This window comes from Nannospalax galili, unplaced genomic scaffold (genome assembly GCF_000622305.1).
Source record: "Nannospalax galili isolate Female #2095 unplaced genomic scaffold, S.galili_v1.0 scaffold806, whole genome shotgun sequence".
In the NCBI taxonomy this organism is placed as follows: Eukaryota; Metazoa; Chordata; class Mammalia; order Rodentia; family Spalacidae; genus Nannospalax; species Nannospalax galili.
Window position 1 is genome coordinate 2,225,275 of NW_008355419.1, and position 15,049 is coordinate 2,240,323.

General features: G+C 57.8%; 1 protein-coding gene across 1 annotated transcript in view; it reads right to left on the reverse strand.

Annotated features, from left to right (window-relative positions):
- Window positions 1–2,001: 2,001 nt before the first annotated feature.
- The window catches only part of Megf6 (multiple EGF like domains 6), a 109,897-nt gene continuing 96,849 nt past the window's right edge, over window positions 2,002–15,049 (reverse strand). Inside the window, exons 17-37 of the mRNA XM_008852662.3 lie at window positions 14,861–15,004; window positions 11,857–11,982; window positions 11,221–11,352; window positions 11,002–11,130; window positions 10,756–10,887; window positions 10,141–10,269; window positions 9,922–10,050; window positions 9,572–9,700; window positions 9,126–9,254; window positions 8,791–8,919; window positions 8,329–8,457; window positions 8,079–8,207; window positions 7,852–7,983; window positions 7,575–7,703; window positions 6,851–6,979; window positions 5,818–5,946; window positions 5,548–5,676; window positions 5,038–5,166; window positions 4,816–4,944; window positions 3,998–4,126; window positions 2,002–2,146 (exon numbers count right to left, since the gene is read on the reverse strand). Of these exons, the coding sequence (XP_008850884.1) occupies window positions 2,082–2,146; window positions 3,998–4,126; window positions 4,816–4,944; window positions 5,038–5,166; window positions 5,548–5,676; window positions 5,818–5,946; window positions 6,851–6,979; window positions 7,575–7,703; window positions 7,852–7,983; window positions 8,079–8,207; window positions 8,329–8,457; window positions 8,791–8,919; window positions 9,126–9,254; window positions 9,572–9,700; window positions 9,922–10,050; window positions 10,141–10,269; window positions 10,756–10,887; window positions 11,002–11,130; window positions 11,221–11,352; window positions 11,857–11,982; window positions 14,861–15,004 (2,666 nt within the window). The 3' untranslated portion in view covers window positions 2,002–2,081. The remainder of the gene's footprint in view (window positions 2,147–3,997; window positions 4,127–4,815; window positions 4,945–5,037; window positions 5,167–5,547; window positions 5,677–5,817; window positions 5,947–6,850; window positions 6,980–7,574; window positions 7,704–7,851; window positions 7,984–8,078; window positions 8,208–8,328; window positions 8,458–8,790; window positions 8,920–9,125; window positions 9,255–9,571; window positions 9,701–9,921; window positions 10,051–10,140; window positions 10,270–10,755; window positions 10,888–11,001; window positions 11,131–11,220; window positions 11,353–11,856; window positions 11,983–14,860; window positions 15,005–15,049) is intronic.

A 15,049-nucleotide genomic window follows, 5' to 3' on the forward strand; every position in this document is an offset into this window, starting at 1 on the left:
TGGGTCCTGGGGTCCCAGAGATCAAACTCATCAGGCTTTGCAGTGAGGCCTTAACCTACTGAGTCATCTTGCCAGCCAAGGTCCTGATTTTAATGTTTCTATTATGCACATGCATGCATGGAGATGGGGGGTATGCAGGTGCCAGCAGAGGCCAGGAGCATTGGATCCCCAGGAGCTGGAGTCACAGGTGGTTGTGAGTCACCCAGTGTGATTAATGGGACTTGAACTCAGGTCCTCTGGAAGAGCAACAAGGGCTCTTAACTGGAGCAGTGTCTCCAGTCAGATCGTGTGCGTGTGTGTGTGTGTGTGTGTATGTGTGTGTGTGTGTGTGTGTGTGTGTGTGTGTGTGTGTGTGTGTTTGAGACAGGGTCTCCCTGTAGTTGCAGCTGGAACTCACTATGTAGTCCAGGCTGGCCTCAAACTCACAGAGATCCTTCTGCCTCCACCTCCCAAATGCTGGGATTAAAGGCATTAAACACCACTACACCCAGCTTCAGATCCTGACATTCTAACACAGTCAGGGCCCCTGCCTGCATCAGGACATGAGCCTGTTCTCCCTTTCCTCCTGGGTAGACCCAGGTCGACCGCAGGAGGGCTGGAAGTGGACCACCCCATCACCACCCTCCTGTGGTGACTTATGTTACCTTCTCATTTCACTGCCAGGACCAGTAATGCCTGACTCTTACTGCCCCATCTCCCACCTCCCCAGATGGTGAGCTAGCCTGGGGTTGCCCTGGGTTAGTGGGCAGATTTCCTGTTTCTTTGTGAGCAGGAAATGGGCGGAGTGGTATCCCCTGGCTCTCTCCTGAGCTCCTCCCACTTCCTGCTGGAGAGCTTTACCCAAGTACATTTCCAAATAGGATTTCATGGGTGAACCTGCCAGTGCCTTTAGGGCCAAAAACCAGTGCTGACATTGGGCACAGTGATCGTTTCGTTAGATGTAAAATCCAGCTGAGTCAGTGCTAATGACAGAACTTCACTTCCTGGCTTTCTGACCTGGAGACTGTCCAGTTGGCCTGATTCCCGCGCTCTTCTTCTCCTCTGGGTACTTGGAATCCCTCCCCGCCGCGTTTTCACACATCTCAGACTGAGGACGTTTTGCTTTGTCTTTGGACATCAACGGCCCGGACTGTCGTTTCCCCTTCCCCAGCTAAGACACCAGGGCTCGCCTCCCTACTCCTGGAATCAGCCTGCCTTATCTGTGTCCTTACGCTTGCTCGCCCTGGGTGACACCCTGGGCTGGCCAATCCATCCTGCCACATCCAGTCACCCGTGGCACACTTCATTCCCACACTGCTGATCCTGCATCACACAACCATTGCATCCCTCCTTCTTCAGCCTAAGTCTCTGTTCAACAGCCCCCTGATTTGGCTCCTATGAGCCCTCCTAGAGGCCCTGGGGTTTCATTTGCCTTGGCTGAAGGAAGGAGGGAAGAGCGAACCACAACTGAGGGCTTCTCTGGGTGGGCGGTGGATGCAGAGTCGGAGGGCTGGGTCTAGCCCTCTCTCCGGCTCTGCTGCTCTCAGAGCCAGTCATGGCCGGCTTCTGTCGTCACTTTGACACACCTGGGAAGAGGGAACCTGGACTGGGGAACCGTCTCTGTCGGACTGGCCTGAGGCCACGTCTGTGACATATTTTCTTGTGTTGAGTGATGTGGGAGGTGGTGCCACCTCTGGGCAGGTGATCCTGGGTTGTATAACAGACTGAGCACAGGGCAGGGAACCAAGCCAGGAAGTTCCTCTGTGGTCTGTGCACCAGGTCCCTGCCAAACTTCAGTAAACCCTTTCCTCCCCAAGTTGGTTTGCTTAGTGTTTTATCATAGCAGTAAAAAGTAACTGGGGGCCGGGCGTGGTGGCGCATGCCTTTAATCCCAGCACTCGGGAGGCAGGAGCAGGCAGATCTCTGTGAGTTCAAAGCCAGCCTGGTCTACATAGTGAGTTTCAGGCCAGCTGGGGCTACAGGGAGACCCTGTCTCAAAAAGACCCCCCCCAAAAACCGGGTCCATGTGTGTGCTCACAGTTACCAACAAAGGCACTTGGACTGGAAAGAGGTAGCAGACCTCTGTGGGAGGCTCCTCTGAGCTAATGCTTCGTGGCTCTGATGCTGAGCCGGGGCAATGGTCTGCTAGAGGCTGGTTGTGTGGCCACTGGGGGCAAAGAACAGAGGGTCAGTCACGGGGCGGAGTGGGGACTCTCAAAACAGTCAGCATTCCAGGCTGACTCTGTCCCCTTCTTTCAGTAGCCAAGCCTGATGGAAGCAACAGCCCAGCCCGCTCCCAGTATGGTCCAGCCCCATCTCTGTGGTCCAGGTTCTGACAGTTCAGGGCAGCAGCTTTGTGTGGGACCTCAACCCCCTCCCTTGGGCTTAACCACAGAAGCCCATTCTCCACCCCTAACCTGAACCCTGGTCTGGAAATGGGCTTCCAGGGAACTGGACGATAGGTCACGCTGGGCACCAGTAATAGGCCAGTAAGACCTCTATCGTCTTGCCTACTAGGATCCCACATATCTCACCAAGCACAGCCGTGTAAACAGTGGGTCACCTAAGCCTAAGCCAAGTCTAGTCCAGGCAAGGGGCACGCCCAGGACTCCCAACGGCCAACACTGCCCTCCCCAGGGTCTCCTCCTCAGAGACCTGCTAAATGTCAAGGCTCTGGTCCAGGAGAATGTCCTAGAGCGCAGTACCAGATCTGACCACTGGGTGTCCCTGTGGGCAGCATTATGTTCCCAAGCACCAGTCTACAAGTTGCTACAGAACCCCAAACCCCCTCTGCCCCCTCTGCTGTGGAAGGAGGCTCCCACCCAGGACAGCCTTAACAGTTTGAGGCCATAACCTCCTTGGAGAGGCTCCAAAGGATGCACACACAGTATGTGCCTGCACTGGGGCTTCCAAGCTGTGGACACGTGGGGCTGGGGCCTCACCTCCATCATGTCCCACCCTGCACAGGGCCATAGCTGGCCTCCACCTCCCTCTGCAGAGACCCCTCCCAACACCTTCAGCACACGGCCTGGGAGCCAACCAGAGACACCATGAGGACCTGAACTGCCCAGAGGGGTGGATGCCCCCAGCTCTGCCATGCAGACGGAAGGTACCTTCCCACAGAGCCTCAGGAGCAAGGACTACTGCGTCATCTGTGTGTGTGGGTGTGTGGCAGGCACAAGCAGGCAACAAAGCATGTGTACACATGTGCCAGGTGCATACAAGTGTATTGGAACACACACAGGCCCAGCACAGGCACATGCACTGGAGCACATGCACATGAATCCAATGGAGTGCACACATCTGGCACCACTAGAATATGCATGTGCACATTACACACGTGAACATAGGCCCACATGTGCACCTGGCACACATGTTCAAGGAGCGCGCACACACACACACACACACACCTCAAGGACACAGGTTGTATACCCAGAGCACACAGCACACACCCGGGGGACACATCTACAGCACACACACATACACACCTGGAGGACTAATACCTGGAGCACACACATGCCCCAAGATACACAGTGGACACTCATACACACTGAGAGAACACACACACACACACACACACATTTAGTGCATGCACAGTACCGCACGTGCCTTTATCATTGCAATGGCACACTGGTACATGTGTACACGTGCTACCTCACAGGCACACTGTATATGCATGTACTGGCTAACATGCACACTGCTGCCCACAGATACAAGAGCACGCAGCACAGACTCACATGGAATCACTCATGCCATGCCTGTGCGGTTGGGACAACTGTGGGCTCCCACCGCAGTTTCCAGATCATCCCAGGGAAAAGGGTGATGCTCCAGGCTGGCAAAGAATCCACTCTTGCTCCATGGGTAAATGGGTTGAAGACTGCCCCTCACCACTGGGAGCTGTGTGGACTCTGTGGCTGCCTGGCCTGGCTCCACCCACAGGAAGATATTGGGACAATGGGTGGGTCTTTGGCCATAGGCAGGACAGTGTTCCAATTCCTCCCCTGGGAGCCTGACTCACCTTCTCGGCATGTGGGCCCTGTGTAACTATCCACACAGTGGCACTGCCCACTGATAGGGTCGCAGTCAGCTCCGCCCCCGCAGTCACAGTGCAAGGCACAGCCAGGCCCGAAACGGCCCCGTCTGCAATCTGCAGGGGCAGGAGGTGGGAAAGACAGGCATGAACCCCATCCTGTCTACCTCGGCCATGGAGAGAGAGAGCACAGGGGGGCCTCCTGGAGGAGTTGAGACCCTGGGCCTCAGTTTCCCCCTGAAAAGAAAACAGTCCCTGCCCACTTTCTTCATCAGTGTTCTGTAACCAAGAGCTCCCACATGGAAAAGCACCAGTCTCTGGTACACACTGAGTCACCACCCATTATTCCTACCCAGTGCCTGGCTGGTAACAGGGTGCAGGGGGACAGCTGCTGCCCCCCGGGCTGGAAGGTCCAAGAGCTACAGGTCAATTGTGCAACCCCAGCAGCAGGAAAGCCCCCATCCTCAGGCAGGCCTCTGGTCTGGAGGAGTCACAGCCACGACTGACAGTCAGGGACATACTTCCGCGTCACTGGGGCCTCGCTCATGGTGGCCAAGTAGAGGCCTGAGACTCGAAGTCACAGGGCAGGGCCTAGCCTTGGCAGCCCCAGTGGGTGTCCTGAGCTTGGTGCTGCCTGTTCCAGCTGCTGCCACCCCACCTGAGCACACAATCCGAGGCAGAGCTCCCAAGAAGGCACAGTGCCCAGTCTGGGGCTTGGCATGCAGGCACCCAACCCACGGGATGAATATTTGCTACTGGCAGAGACCCACCCCCATGTCTCCTCCTGGGCGGGACTCTCCACTTACCCAGGTCACATGTGGCTCCTGTGTGCCCTGGTGGGCACAGGCAGAGGCCACTGACAGGGTCACAGGGCACTCCCTTGTCGCAGCCACACAACTGTTGACAGCCCTCTCCAAAGAAGCCTGGCTCGCACCCTGGTGGGGCAATGGGCTCAGCCTTCCTCTGTCCCATATCCAAATGAAATAGGGACAGGGTAAGGGAGTTGGGTAGGGACCTAGGACACTCACCCCTCTCACAGAACTGTCCATGGAAACCAGCGGGGCAACGGCAGCGGCCACTGACAGGGTCACAGGGGGCTCCCTGTTGACACTCACAGGCTCCCTGGCAACCAGTTCCGTGGAAGCCAGGGGGACAGGCTGAGGGAGGACCCTGGTTAGGGCAAGTTGAGGGCAGGAGGCAGCAGAAATCCCCAGTTTTTCCAGTGTGAGTAAGGATCTGAGTCGGGGAGTTAAGAAAAGCCCCCTCCTATGGGTGGTAGTCTCCCCCCAGCCCGGCTCCCGTCATAGGTCCCAGCGTCCCAGCCAGGGCTCACAAGGGTGAGGCAGAGGCATGAGAAGCTGAAGTTGTGCCCGTCTCCACCTGCTCTGCATGACCTTAAGCGGGCACCTCCGACCTCAGAGCGTGGTCAGGGCCAGCCCTCTGTTCCCATGAATAATGACTGAGAACGCAGCCATTGCTCTCGTGAAGCCAGGGCCAACCCAGATGGTGTGCATGGGGTAAGAGGACAGACCACTCACAGTGCTCGCAGGCCTGACCATAGAAGCCAGGGCCACAGTGGCAAGCACCCGAGGTGGGCTCACAGGTGCTGTTGTTCTGACAGGAACACTCCAGGTGGCAGGCAGCACCATAGCGCCCAGCAGGGCAGGCTGGGGAGGGACAGGAAGAACAGTCCTTCAGGTACCTGCCTGCCTCAGTGCCCCAAGGCCCTAAAACAGGTCCCCAAGCCCTGCATCCTTCTCAGGGTCCAGGGTAAGGCCCTCCCTTATTCAGTGCCCACCTACACTTACCCTGCTCACAGTGTGGCCCCATCCAGCCCAGGGGGCAGGAACAGCTACCATTAGCAGCGTGGCACAGGCCCCCGTTCCTGCAGGCACACTTGAGTTCACAGCCCTTACCAAACCGGTCCCGGGGACAGCCTGGGGGCAGAAGATGGGCAGGTGAGAGCTCTGGACAGGGTTGGACATGCTCTGGCTGTGTCCCTGCACAGGTTGGCATTCATTTAACAAATCCTGAGGTGTCCATGCTGTCCTTGTTCACCCAAGGTCTTGAGAAGCCAGGTCTGAGGGTCACTCTGAGATATGGGGACCATGGCCTTCTAGGGCCCGGGAACACCTGCTCAGCCATCAGGGAGGAGTCAGGCCTCCCATCATACTTCCTCAGTGCTAGGAATACACATCCTTCAGACCCAGCAAAGGACGTGGCCGACCAGCCGTGTGGACTCAAGGGGTGGCCTGTTGACCGCCTGGCATTGCCAGGCCACGTCACTGTCCTTGCTGGGAGTGAGGTGGGACCAGGAGACACACCAGCTGTAGCCAGGCCCTGGGCTTCTGATCCTTGGCTGCACCCCTCACAGGAGCTCCCAGGCTAAAAGCAGCAGGCATGGGAACAACCCTCCGTGAGGACTAACGGAGGGACTGGGCGTGTGGCCTGGGGACTGGATGTGAGCCGTCACCACTGTCCCATGTTCACCTGTTTCCCAGCACTCTTAACTGGGGACCCTGGCCTCTGGGCCTAACACAAAGGATCAGGAAGACACCTCTCCAAGAAGGCATCACCAAGAAGCCCTCGGGAACCTGCAGTCTCTACTAGCCACAGAGACATGAACAGGTCACTTAGTGGACCAAGCCTCAGAAGTCAACTGTGTGGAGGCATGATATGATTGATCTGTTTACCAGCAGGGCAGGCTATCTGTGTGGTGACCTACTTCAGAGCCTTGGGGTTTTTAGAGAACACACAGTGACTGAGTGTGAATGTGTACCCCCTCAGCAGTCTCCCACATATCAGTGGAGTGCACATGTGCCCAGCAGCGTGGACACTCACTGTTCTCACAGTGGATACCGGTCTTCCCCGGAGGGCAGATGCAAGTCCCGGTCACATGGTCGCAGTCTGCCCCCTGCCCACACGCACACACGTGGGCACAGCTGGGGCCAAAGTGGCCCTGTGGACAGGCTGTGGGGAAAGGCAAGTGAATGGTCACTTCTGCTTGGGTTCTTCCAGAGGCTGTGCCAACCCCAGTGGCAGGACAGGAAGGGATAAGGGTAAAGAGACCCTGTGTCTGCCCCAAATAGGGTCAAGCCACCAGCTCCCAATGCCCCATCTCCTTCCATGCACAGATTCTGCTGGGAGGTGGGCCCAGGCAAGCTCAACAGGGAAACACTGCAATACCCTGCCCCCAGCCCTGCCTGGATTCCAGATGGAGAAAGTCCCTATGTGACTCAGGAAAAAGGCCCTTTCCTGCAGCATGCTTGGCCACAACTGTGGCTGTCTAGTCGGCCTCCACAGGGCTGTGATCAAGTATCTGGCAGGCAGCTGGGACAGAGTTGGTTGGAGGGCTGGGGCCTCTGGGATGACACTGATGTCCCAGTGCAGTAAGCCCTCACTGCCCCTAAACTTAACCCACCTATGACCAGGCCAAGCAACAGGGAACCCAAGAATCAGAGAGGCAGGTGGGCAAGAGTCTATCTTCCCAACAGTCTGGTCATCAGGGCCCTGTACCCCAGAGGTGCTGCAATAAGACATCTAGGCCTGCAGCCCAGCTCCTCACCAAGGCTGCAGTCGGCCCCGAGGAACCCAGCAGGACAGTAGCAGACTCCCGTGGCTGCATCACAGGAACCGCCATTGAGACATGTACACACCTGCTCACAGCCTGACCCGTAGCGCCCAGGTGGGCATCCTGCAGGGAGAAGGTCTGCTGTGTGAGCAAGGGGCCGGAGTGAGACCCCAGAACCCCAACCATGGCATGGCAGTCCTGTGAGGCCCCTACGCCACATCCCAGTATGGCAGGGAGGACCCCACATCCCGAGGTGATGGACAGCACTCACGTTGCTGGCAATTGGTGCCATGGTAACCAGCAGCACACACACAGGCCCCTGTGGCAGGGTGGCAGTCCCAGTTCTCACCAGGACACCGGCACAGGTGCCCACAGTGCTCTCCAAAGGTGCCACGCAGGCAGGCTAAATATAGGCAGGGTAGAGTCAGGCTTTGCTCAGCCTCCAGGAGGCCCCCGATTGTCTCTCTCGGCAGACTGGAGATTAGGGAAAACACCTACTCTGCTCACATCCAGGCCCGGTAAAGCCAGGGGGACAGTGGCACTCCCCCGTGACATGGTGGCAAGAGGCACCAGGTGGGCAGCGGCAGCGCTGGGTGCAGGCCTCTCCAAACCAGCCACGTGGGCAGGCTGTAAGTAAGACAAGGCTGGGTAGAATCCCCACACAGAGAAGAGTGGGACATCTCCGGGGTGTCTGCTATGGACTCGCCCACACTGACAGCTGATTCCACGCATTCGCATCTGTACTTACCATCCTCACAGCGTGAGCCCCTCCATCCTGGGGGGCAGATGCAGGCCCCTGTGACATGATGGCAGGTGGCTCCTCGCCGGCAGGTACAGCGATCTTCACAGTGAGCCCCAAACGTGCCCTCAGCACAGGCTGTAACATGGAAGACAGGAGGGCAGAGAGCGATAGCCCAGGACCCCTGTTCACTGAGGGAGAAGGGGAAGCGGGACCAGGAGGTATGAGGAATCCCTAGGTCAGCCTGAGAACCATGGCCTCCCCAGCTTAGCCTCCAACAGCAACCCCAGGCTTGGGTTTCTGTGAATATAGACGGGGAGCCAGTGAGTAGAAGGCTTCATGAGGGAGGACCGACGGGGAGGCAGATGGTACCCAGCTTAGCACCCACTTGTCCAAGCTCTGAGGGGGTTCAGGGACTGGAGGGGGAAGAATAGCCCGGCAGAGCCTCCCACTATCCCTCAACCCACTCACAGATCTGACACTTGTCCCCAGTCCAGCCAGCTGGGCAGAGGCAGTGGCCCGTGAGCCGGTCACACAGGCCCCCGTTAAGGCAGCCACAACTGAGCCGACAGCCAGCTCCATAGCGTCCAGGAAGGCACTCTGCGGGGGGGTGGGGGTTGAGGGTGAGGGGTCTACCTTCGGGGCCAGGGCTCCTGTTCACAGGCCCTAAGAGACACCAGCCCAAACTTTCTGCACCTGCGTCCTCAGGGGGAAAGGAAAAGTACCACAACCACCACCAGGATACGGCCCTTACACCTGGAGTCCCCTAAGCCTGGGAGTAGGCCTTCTCCCTAGGCTGGGCTTACCATTCTCACACGCCAAGCCGGACCAACCCTCTGGGCATGTGCACTGGCCCAGGACAGGGTCACAGCTCCCTCCGTTGCGGCACAGGCAGGCATACTGGCAGTTCATCCCGTAAAGGCCAGCAGGGCAGGCTGGGGCCCCAAGAGAGGAAACAACCGTCCATATCAGGCCAGCAGAGAACACTGGAATTCCACAGGCCTCCACGCACCCCCAAACCTGACTTTGGAGTTGGAATCTTGCCTATCCTGAACCCCACCAACCTGGCCTTGGGTGGGGCACAACACTGAAGGCCATGGTCAAGCTCCTTCCCAACCTCCCTCACCCAAAGGCCATGCTGACAGGAGAGCAGTGCATCTACCCGGGCATCCCACACCCACGTGCCCCCGACATGGGCCTGGTAAGAGGTCATTATCCAGGCTTGGACTCTAGACACCTGGGCAGGACTCACCCTGCAGGCAGGTGGGCCCCATCCAGCCAGGGGCACAGTGGCACTGTCCGTGGACAGGGTCACAGGAGGCCCCATTGAAGCAGATGCAGGTCTGGCTGCAATTAAGCCCATAGGTGAGGGCTGGGCAGTCTACAAGGAGAGAGATGCCATCAGGGGCCAGAGGCAGGAGCATCCCCAGGGGCTACAGAGGAGCATCAGGCAGCTGAACAGATCTGCCAGCATCTCAGCAGAGCAACCAAAAAGGGACAGATACTGAGGTCCTTGTGGGCAAAGCTGTGTTTTGGGGCAGATGCCAGGAAGGGGCCTCAGGATGCCCCTCCACAGTGCCCAGGTGGAGGTCCCTCACATACTCTGGGTGCAGCGTGGGCCCCAGCGGCCAGGTGAGCAGATGCAGGACCCAGTCACAGCGTCACAGGTGGCCCCGGCAGAGCAGTTGCAGGCATTGCCACAGTCTAACCCAAAGAAGCCAGCGGGGCAGGCTACGGACAGAGGTGGCATTGACAAGAGGCCCAAAGGCCAAGGGACCCTGCCCTGCACTCAGGGCCCACCCCAGCCTGCACCCAGCTTACCACGCTCACAGAAGCTTCCCCTCCAGCCGGCCGGGCAGGTACAGGCCCCACTGATGTGGTCACAGGCTGCCCCATGCTCACACTGGCACTGTCGCTCACAGCCAGGCCCAAAGTAGCCCTGGCGACACCCTGAGACAGAGCCACAGCCCACTTTCGGACAAAGGGCCAGGAGCCTGACCAGAGCCCCGGGACTGGGAGGCAAGATCTTACTGACAAAGAAACCCCTTGTTTCCCTCAGTGGGGACACCCGACTTTCCAACGTGTTCCTCCCACCGCTTCTCCAGCGGGGAGGAGGTGAGAGTCCCAGGCCTCACTTTTAGGACCTAGGCTCTCACCTGGCGCTGCCTCTAAGACCAGCTGCCCTGACCCTCCTATGGCCCATCTACCAGTCTTGGGAGCACACTTAGGGGGTCTTGAGCACCACTTCCTCCCCTCCCTGGTGTCTGTGGGACAGGCCTGGCACCCCCTGCCTGCCACTCCAGGTGAGCCTCGTGTCTGCCACTGACCGAGTACACACAAGCGAATGTGTGTATCAAGTGTGCTCAGGTACATGTGTGCATGTATGCATGTTTGTGCTTACTGGGGGATAGGGACAAGTGCCAGGAGAGGACTCACGCTGCTCACACCGCAGACCCTCATAACCAGCCTCACACAGGCACAGGCCACTGATGGCATCGCAGCTTCCACGGCCCACACTACAGTTGCAAGGGTGGATGCAATCGGGTCCCCAGTGTCCACTGTCACAGGCTGCAACAAAGCTCAGGGTCATCTTAGGCTAGTCCCATAGCCAGGTCAGGATACAGGGCATCTTAGGACAGGCCAAGGGAGAGACCACAGAAGGCAGGCAAAGGATATCCATACCCCTCTGGCAGTGGAGGCCAGTCCAGCCAGGGGCACAGCTACAGCGTCCAGTGGCTGGATGGCAGTGCCCATCATTGGCACAAGAGCACCTCATCTGGCAGCCGGTCCCAAACCAGCCTGCTGGGCAAGCTGTAGGTGGCAAAGAGGGTGAGTATGGCAGCCAGCGCACCTACCCAGGGCCACAGGCTGAGGCGGAGGTCGGATACCAGTCACACTCACCATCCTGACAGCGGCTACCAACAAAGCCAGGGGGGCACAGGCAGGCTCCAGTCTCTGGGTCACAGCTGACATCATGCTCACATGCAGGGCAGATCTCCTGACAGCCAAGACCCCAACGGCCCTCGGGACAATCTAGTGTCCACCCCAGGGTCAGTTATTCTCTCCCCAATGCCCTAGCTGGGCACATTGGTGTGTGCTTGGTACAGTACAGAAGGCCCATCTTGCCACAGCCCAGGAAGGGAACCACTGCTCCAATCTAAGGCTGCCCAGGAGAGAGTGAGGCTGGGGTCTACAGAACCCTGGGGCTGCAGGGCACCCACCCACAGAAAAATCAAACCCAGCCTCCAGGACAGCTCAACCCCAAAAGGGTGAGGCCTGCTAGAGGAACCAAGATACTCCATGCAGGGAGCAGAGAGCCCGAGAGAGCTCAATACAGGCCCAGGGATGACTGAGCAGATGCAGACACCTCTCAGATCCCAGCTTGGCCCAGTGTGACTCCTTGAAGCTAAAGGAGCCTTGCACCTGCAGGGCCAGGGTCAAGGTCCCCAAAGTGGTCTATGCCTGCGTCCCTGAACAACCCAGGGCTTGGGCCACCGGGAGCCATGAAGCCAGGGACATGGAGCTCCTGTCACTCACCTGCTCCACAATCCTCCCCAGTCCTTCCTGGTGGGCACAGACACTGCCCAGTGACACGGTGGCAGGGGGCCCCCACACAGGAGCAGGTACCTGAGCAGTTCACACCAAATGTTCCTGCTGGACATTCTGCAGGGGAGAGCAGGGGGAACCTCAGACACTCCACATGGAGTCTGTTGAGACTGGGTTCCTTCCCTCTTCTCAGGAGACCGGGAGAGGTCACAGGAGTGGGAAAGTGAGAGGGGAAGTTAGTCTGGGCACAGACAGGGAGAGGCAGACTATCGGGGGAAAGCTATGGCCATCCAGGACCCTGGAGAGCTCCCAGGAGTGGGGGGGGGGGACCATTCCTGCTTCACCACGGGTTTCACCACGGTCCCCAGGGGACCAGACCGCCACTATCCAAATTAACCAAGATGAGACAGGCCAGTCCTCCTTCTCCCTCATACCCAGCTCCTCAGTCCTAAAACTGTAGCCATCTACTGAAAGGATGAGGAAGCAGGGTGGGAAAGAGTAGTGGCCAGAACAGTCCACAGAGAAAGTAGGAAACCCTAGAGGTCTGGAGCCCTCCACAGAAGGCTAACCTAACGACAGCACAGAGCCCAGGAATCAGCATCCTGGACAGGTGTGGTCTGGCAAAGCAGGGCCTCAGGAGTACACATGGCATCTGGCACAGCCCTGGGCTCTGGAAGCCCCTGAGTGGTCTTCCTTGGTAGAGCCCCTTTGCATTGCCTATACCTGCCCTACCCTCAGGGCCTAGGGAGAACAGGGTATGAGACTGGAGCAGGAACTTAGGAAGCAGAAAAGCCTCCTGCCAGCCCAGCACATCACACCTCTCCAGACACTCTGCCTACAGCTGGAATGAGACAGCAAGCCCAGTGCACAGGTACAGCGGGCATTCAGCTACTCACCGGGAACACGGCACATGTGCGCAGGCATTAGACGCCTGGATGCAGCACATATCCCCACCCCACAAACAAGCACACACACACACACACACACACACACACACACACACACACACAGAGGCATCCATGCAGTGTGGACCAGGGAGAGCCCAACATTGCAGTGTGGCAGCCCTGCAAGGCCTCAGGAGCCTCCCCACTAACTGAGCACAGATTCATGTTTGTGGCAGTAATAGTTTCCAGACCTAATAACAAGGAAGAACCACCATTTCTATAAAAGTATGTGTGTCATTTCCTGTGGCCCATCCTTGGAGGCACTGGAAGCATTAATAAAGGAAAGGGGGGAGGGTCCTCTTAGCACCAGGGCAAGCCCCATGACTGGAAGGAAGGAGGCTCCCCTGCACAACTGCCTTACTGGGCTTGGCATGACACATGGGGTCTGAAGGGAAAGGTCAGAGGCTTGGGAGCAGGTGAAATGCAAGTGTGCCTATACACACACATGGGTGTACACATGTGTGCATGTTCTGGGTAGGGCTGTTGGGAGGCTTAGAACTGTCCGCTCCTGGGACACTTGTGCAGATGGGAGCAGAGACATTCAGAGCTGCTGAACACGGGCTGAGACCACAGAGTCCCAAGTCCAAGTCAAGTGTGGGAACTTAGACTAGGTTGGGAGCCCTGCGTATTCTCTCCTGTGCCAATGGGACCTGAGGCCCTCACCAGGCCTCGTCCCTCAGATGGACCAACCTGGCTGATTCTGCCAACTTGCCCTCTGCCCCAGCTGGATGGTACTGGGGTGATTTCTGCCTTGCTTCCCTACAGAGAGCAGAGTGGGGACAGACAGTGGTTCCTATAGCTCTTTTCCAGCCCTTCCCACAGCCAAAATGGTCACACTCAGGCCCTGCAGCTCCCTTCCAGCCTGGTCAACTGGCGTGGACAGCAAGCACCGTCCCAAGGGAGGCTCCATCCTCTAGTCTGCTGGTGGCTGTAGCAATCCGTACCACACGTACCAAGAGCCATTCCCCTCCCTCTAGGGCCTGTGACCACAGAGGAGACTCTATGCTGGTCATGGAGCTGCAAGTGAGCATTTCAGTGTCCAGCCTGCCAACTCCACAAGCCAGACAGACTTAGATATTCACTCTGGCAAGGGTCATGTTCCATGATGGCTTGTCACCACGTCCCCTGCCACTGTAGGCCACAGTTTCTAACTTCCCTTCCTGGTGAAGCCCTACACATGCTAGAAAGAGGGGACCTCAGCTGAGGAGCTCCCTCCATCAAACTGGCCTGTGGCCATGTCTTTGGGGCATTGTCTTCATTGCTAATTAATGTGAGAGGGCCCGGCCCACTGTGGGCAGTGCCATCCCTAGGCAGATGGGCCTGGGCTATATAAGAAAGGCAGCTGAACAAGCCAGTGAGCAGCGTTCCTCCATGGTCTCTGCTTCAGTTCCTGCCTCCAGGTTCCTGCCCTGACTTCCCTCAATGATAAACCATAACCTGTAAGCCAAAGAAACCTTATCCTCACCCAAGTTGCTTTCAGTCAAGTGTTTTATTACAGCACAGAAAAGCTGAGTGGGACAGCTACCAACAAGCCTGGGTGTAAGTTACCAGGACTCCTGCTCTCTAGCCCTGCCTCAGGGCAGCCAGACCTCCCAGGGACACCTAAGGACTCATGTCCCCTGTCTGTCTCCCAACTGTCTCAAGGCCCATTCTACCCACCACGTTATGTAGGCTGTCTAGGCTCTGTGCCTATTCACACATCCCAGGCTACAAGATCCCAACTCCAGCCAGAACTCCCTCCAAAGCATTCCTTCTGTGTGGTGTGGCCACCTCCCTCCCTCTTCCTCCTGTTCCCTCCCGTGCATCCTGCCCTGGGCTCAGCACAGAGTATTCTCAGGATAGTCGATGGAATGAGGAAAGCAGTCATTATGAAGAGGCACTAACTCCTCCTCTGGCCTGGGTCGACAGACCAGTTCCTCAGAGTGGTCTCTAAGGTACTGGCCACTGTAAGATGATAAGATGACCATAGATAAAGGGGCCATCTGGACCCAGGCACTGGATGGACAGCCTCCAGCTATGCACGTTGGGAGCCCCAGGAGACAATCACTCACCTTGGCTACAGTTCTCCCCCTGGTAGCCAGGAGGACACTGCTTCCGACACTCTCCGCTCACAGGGTCACAAGCCACACCTGGAGGGCAGGTGCACTGGAGCCGACAGCCAGGTCCGAAAAAGCCTGGCTCACATGCTGCAGGGTGAAAGGTATGACACATATGTGGGGGGTGTCTCAGCAGCTGGGGAG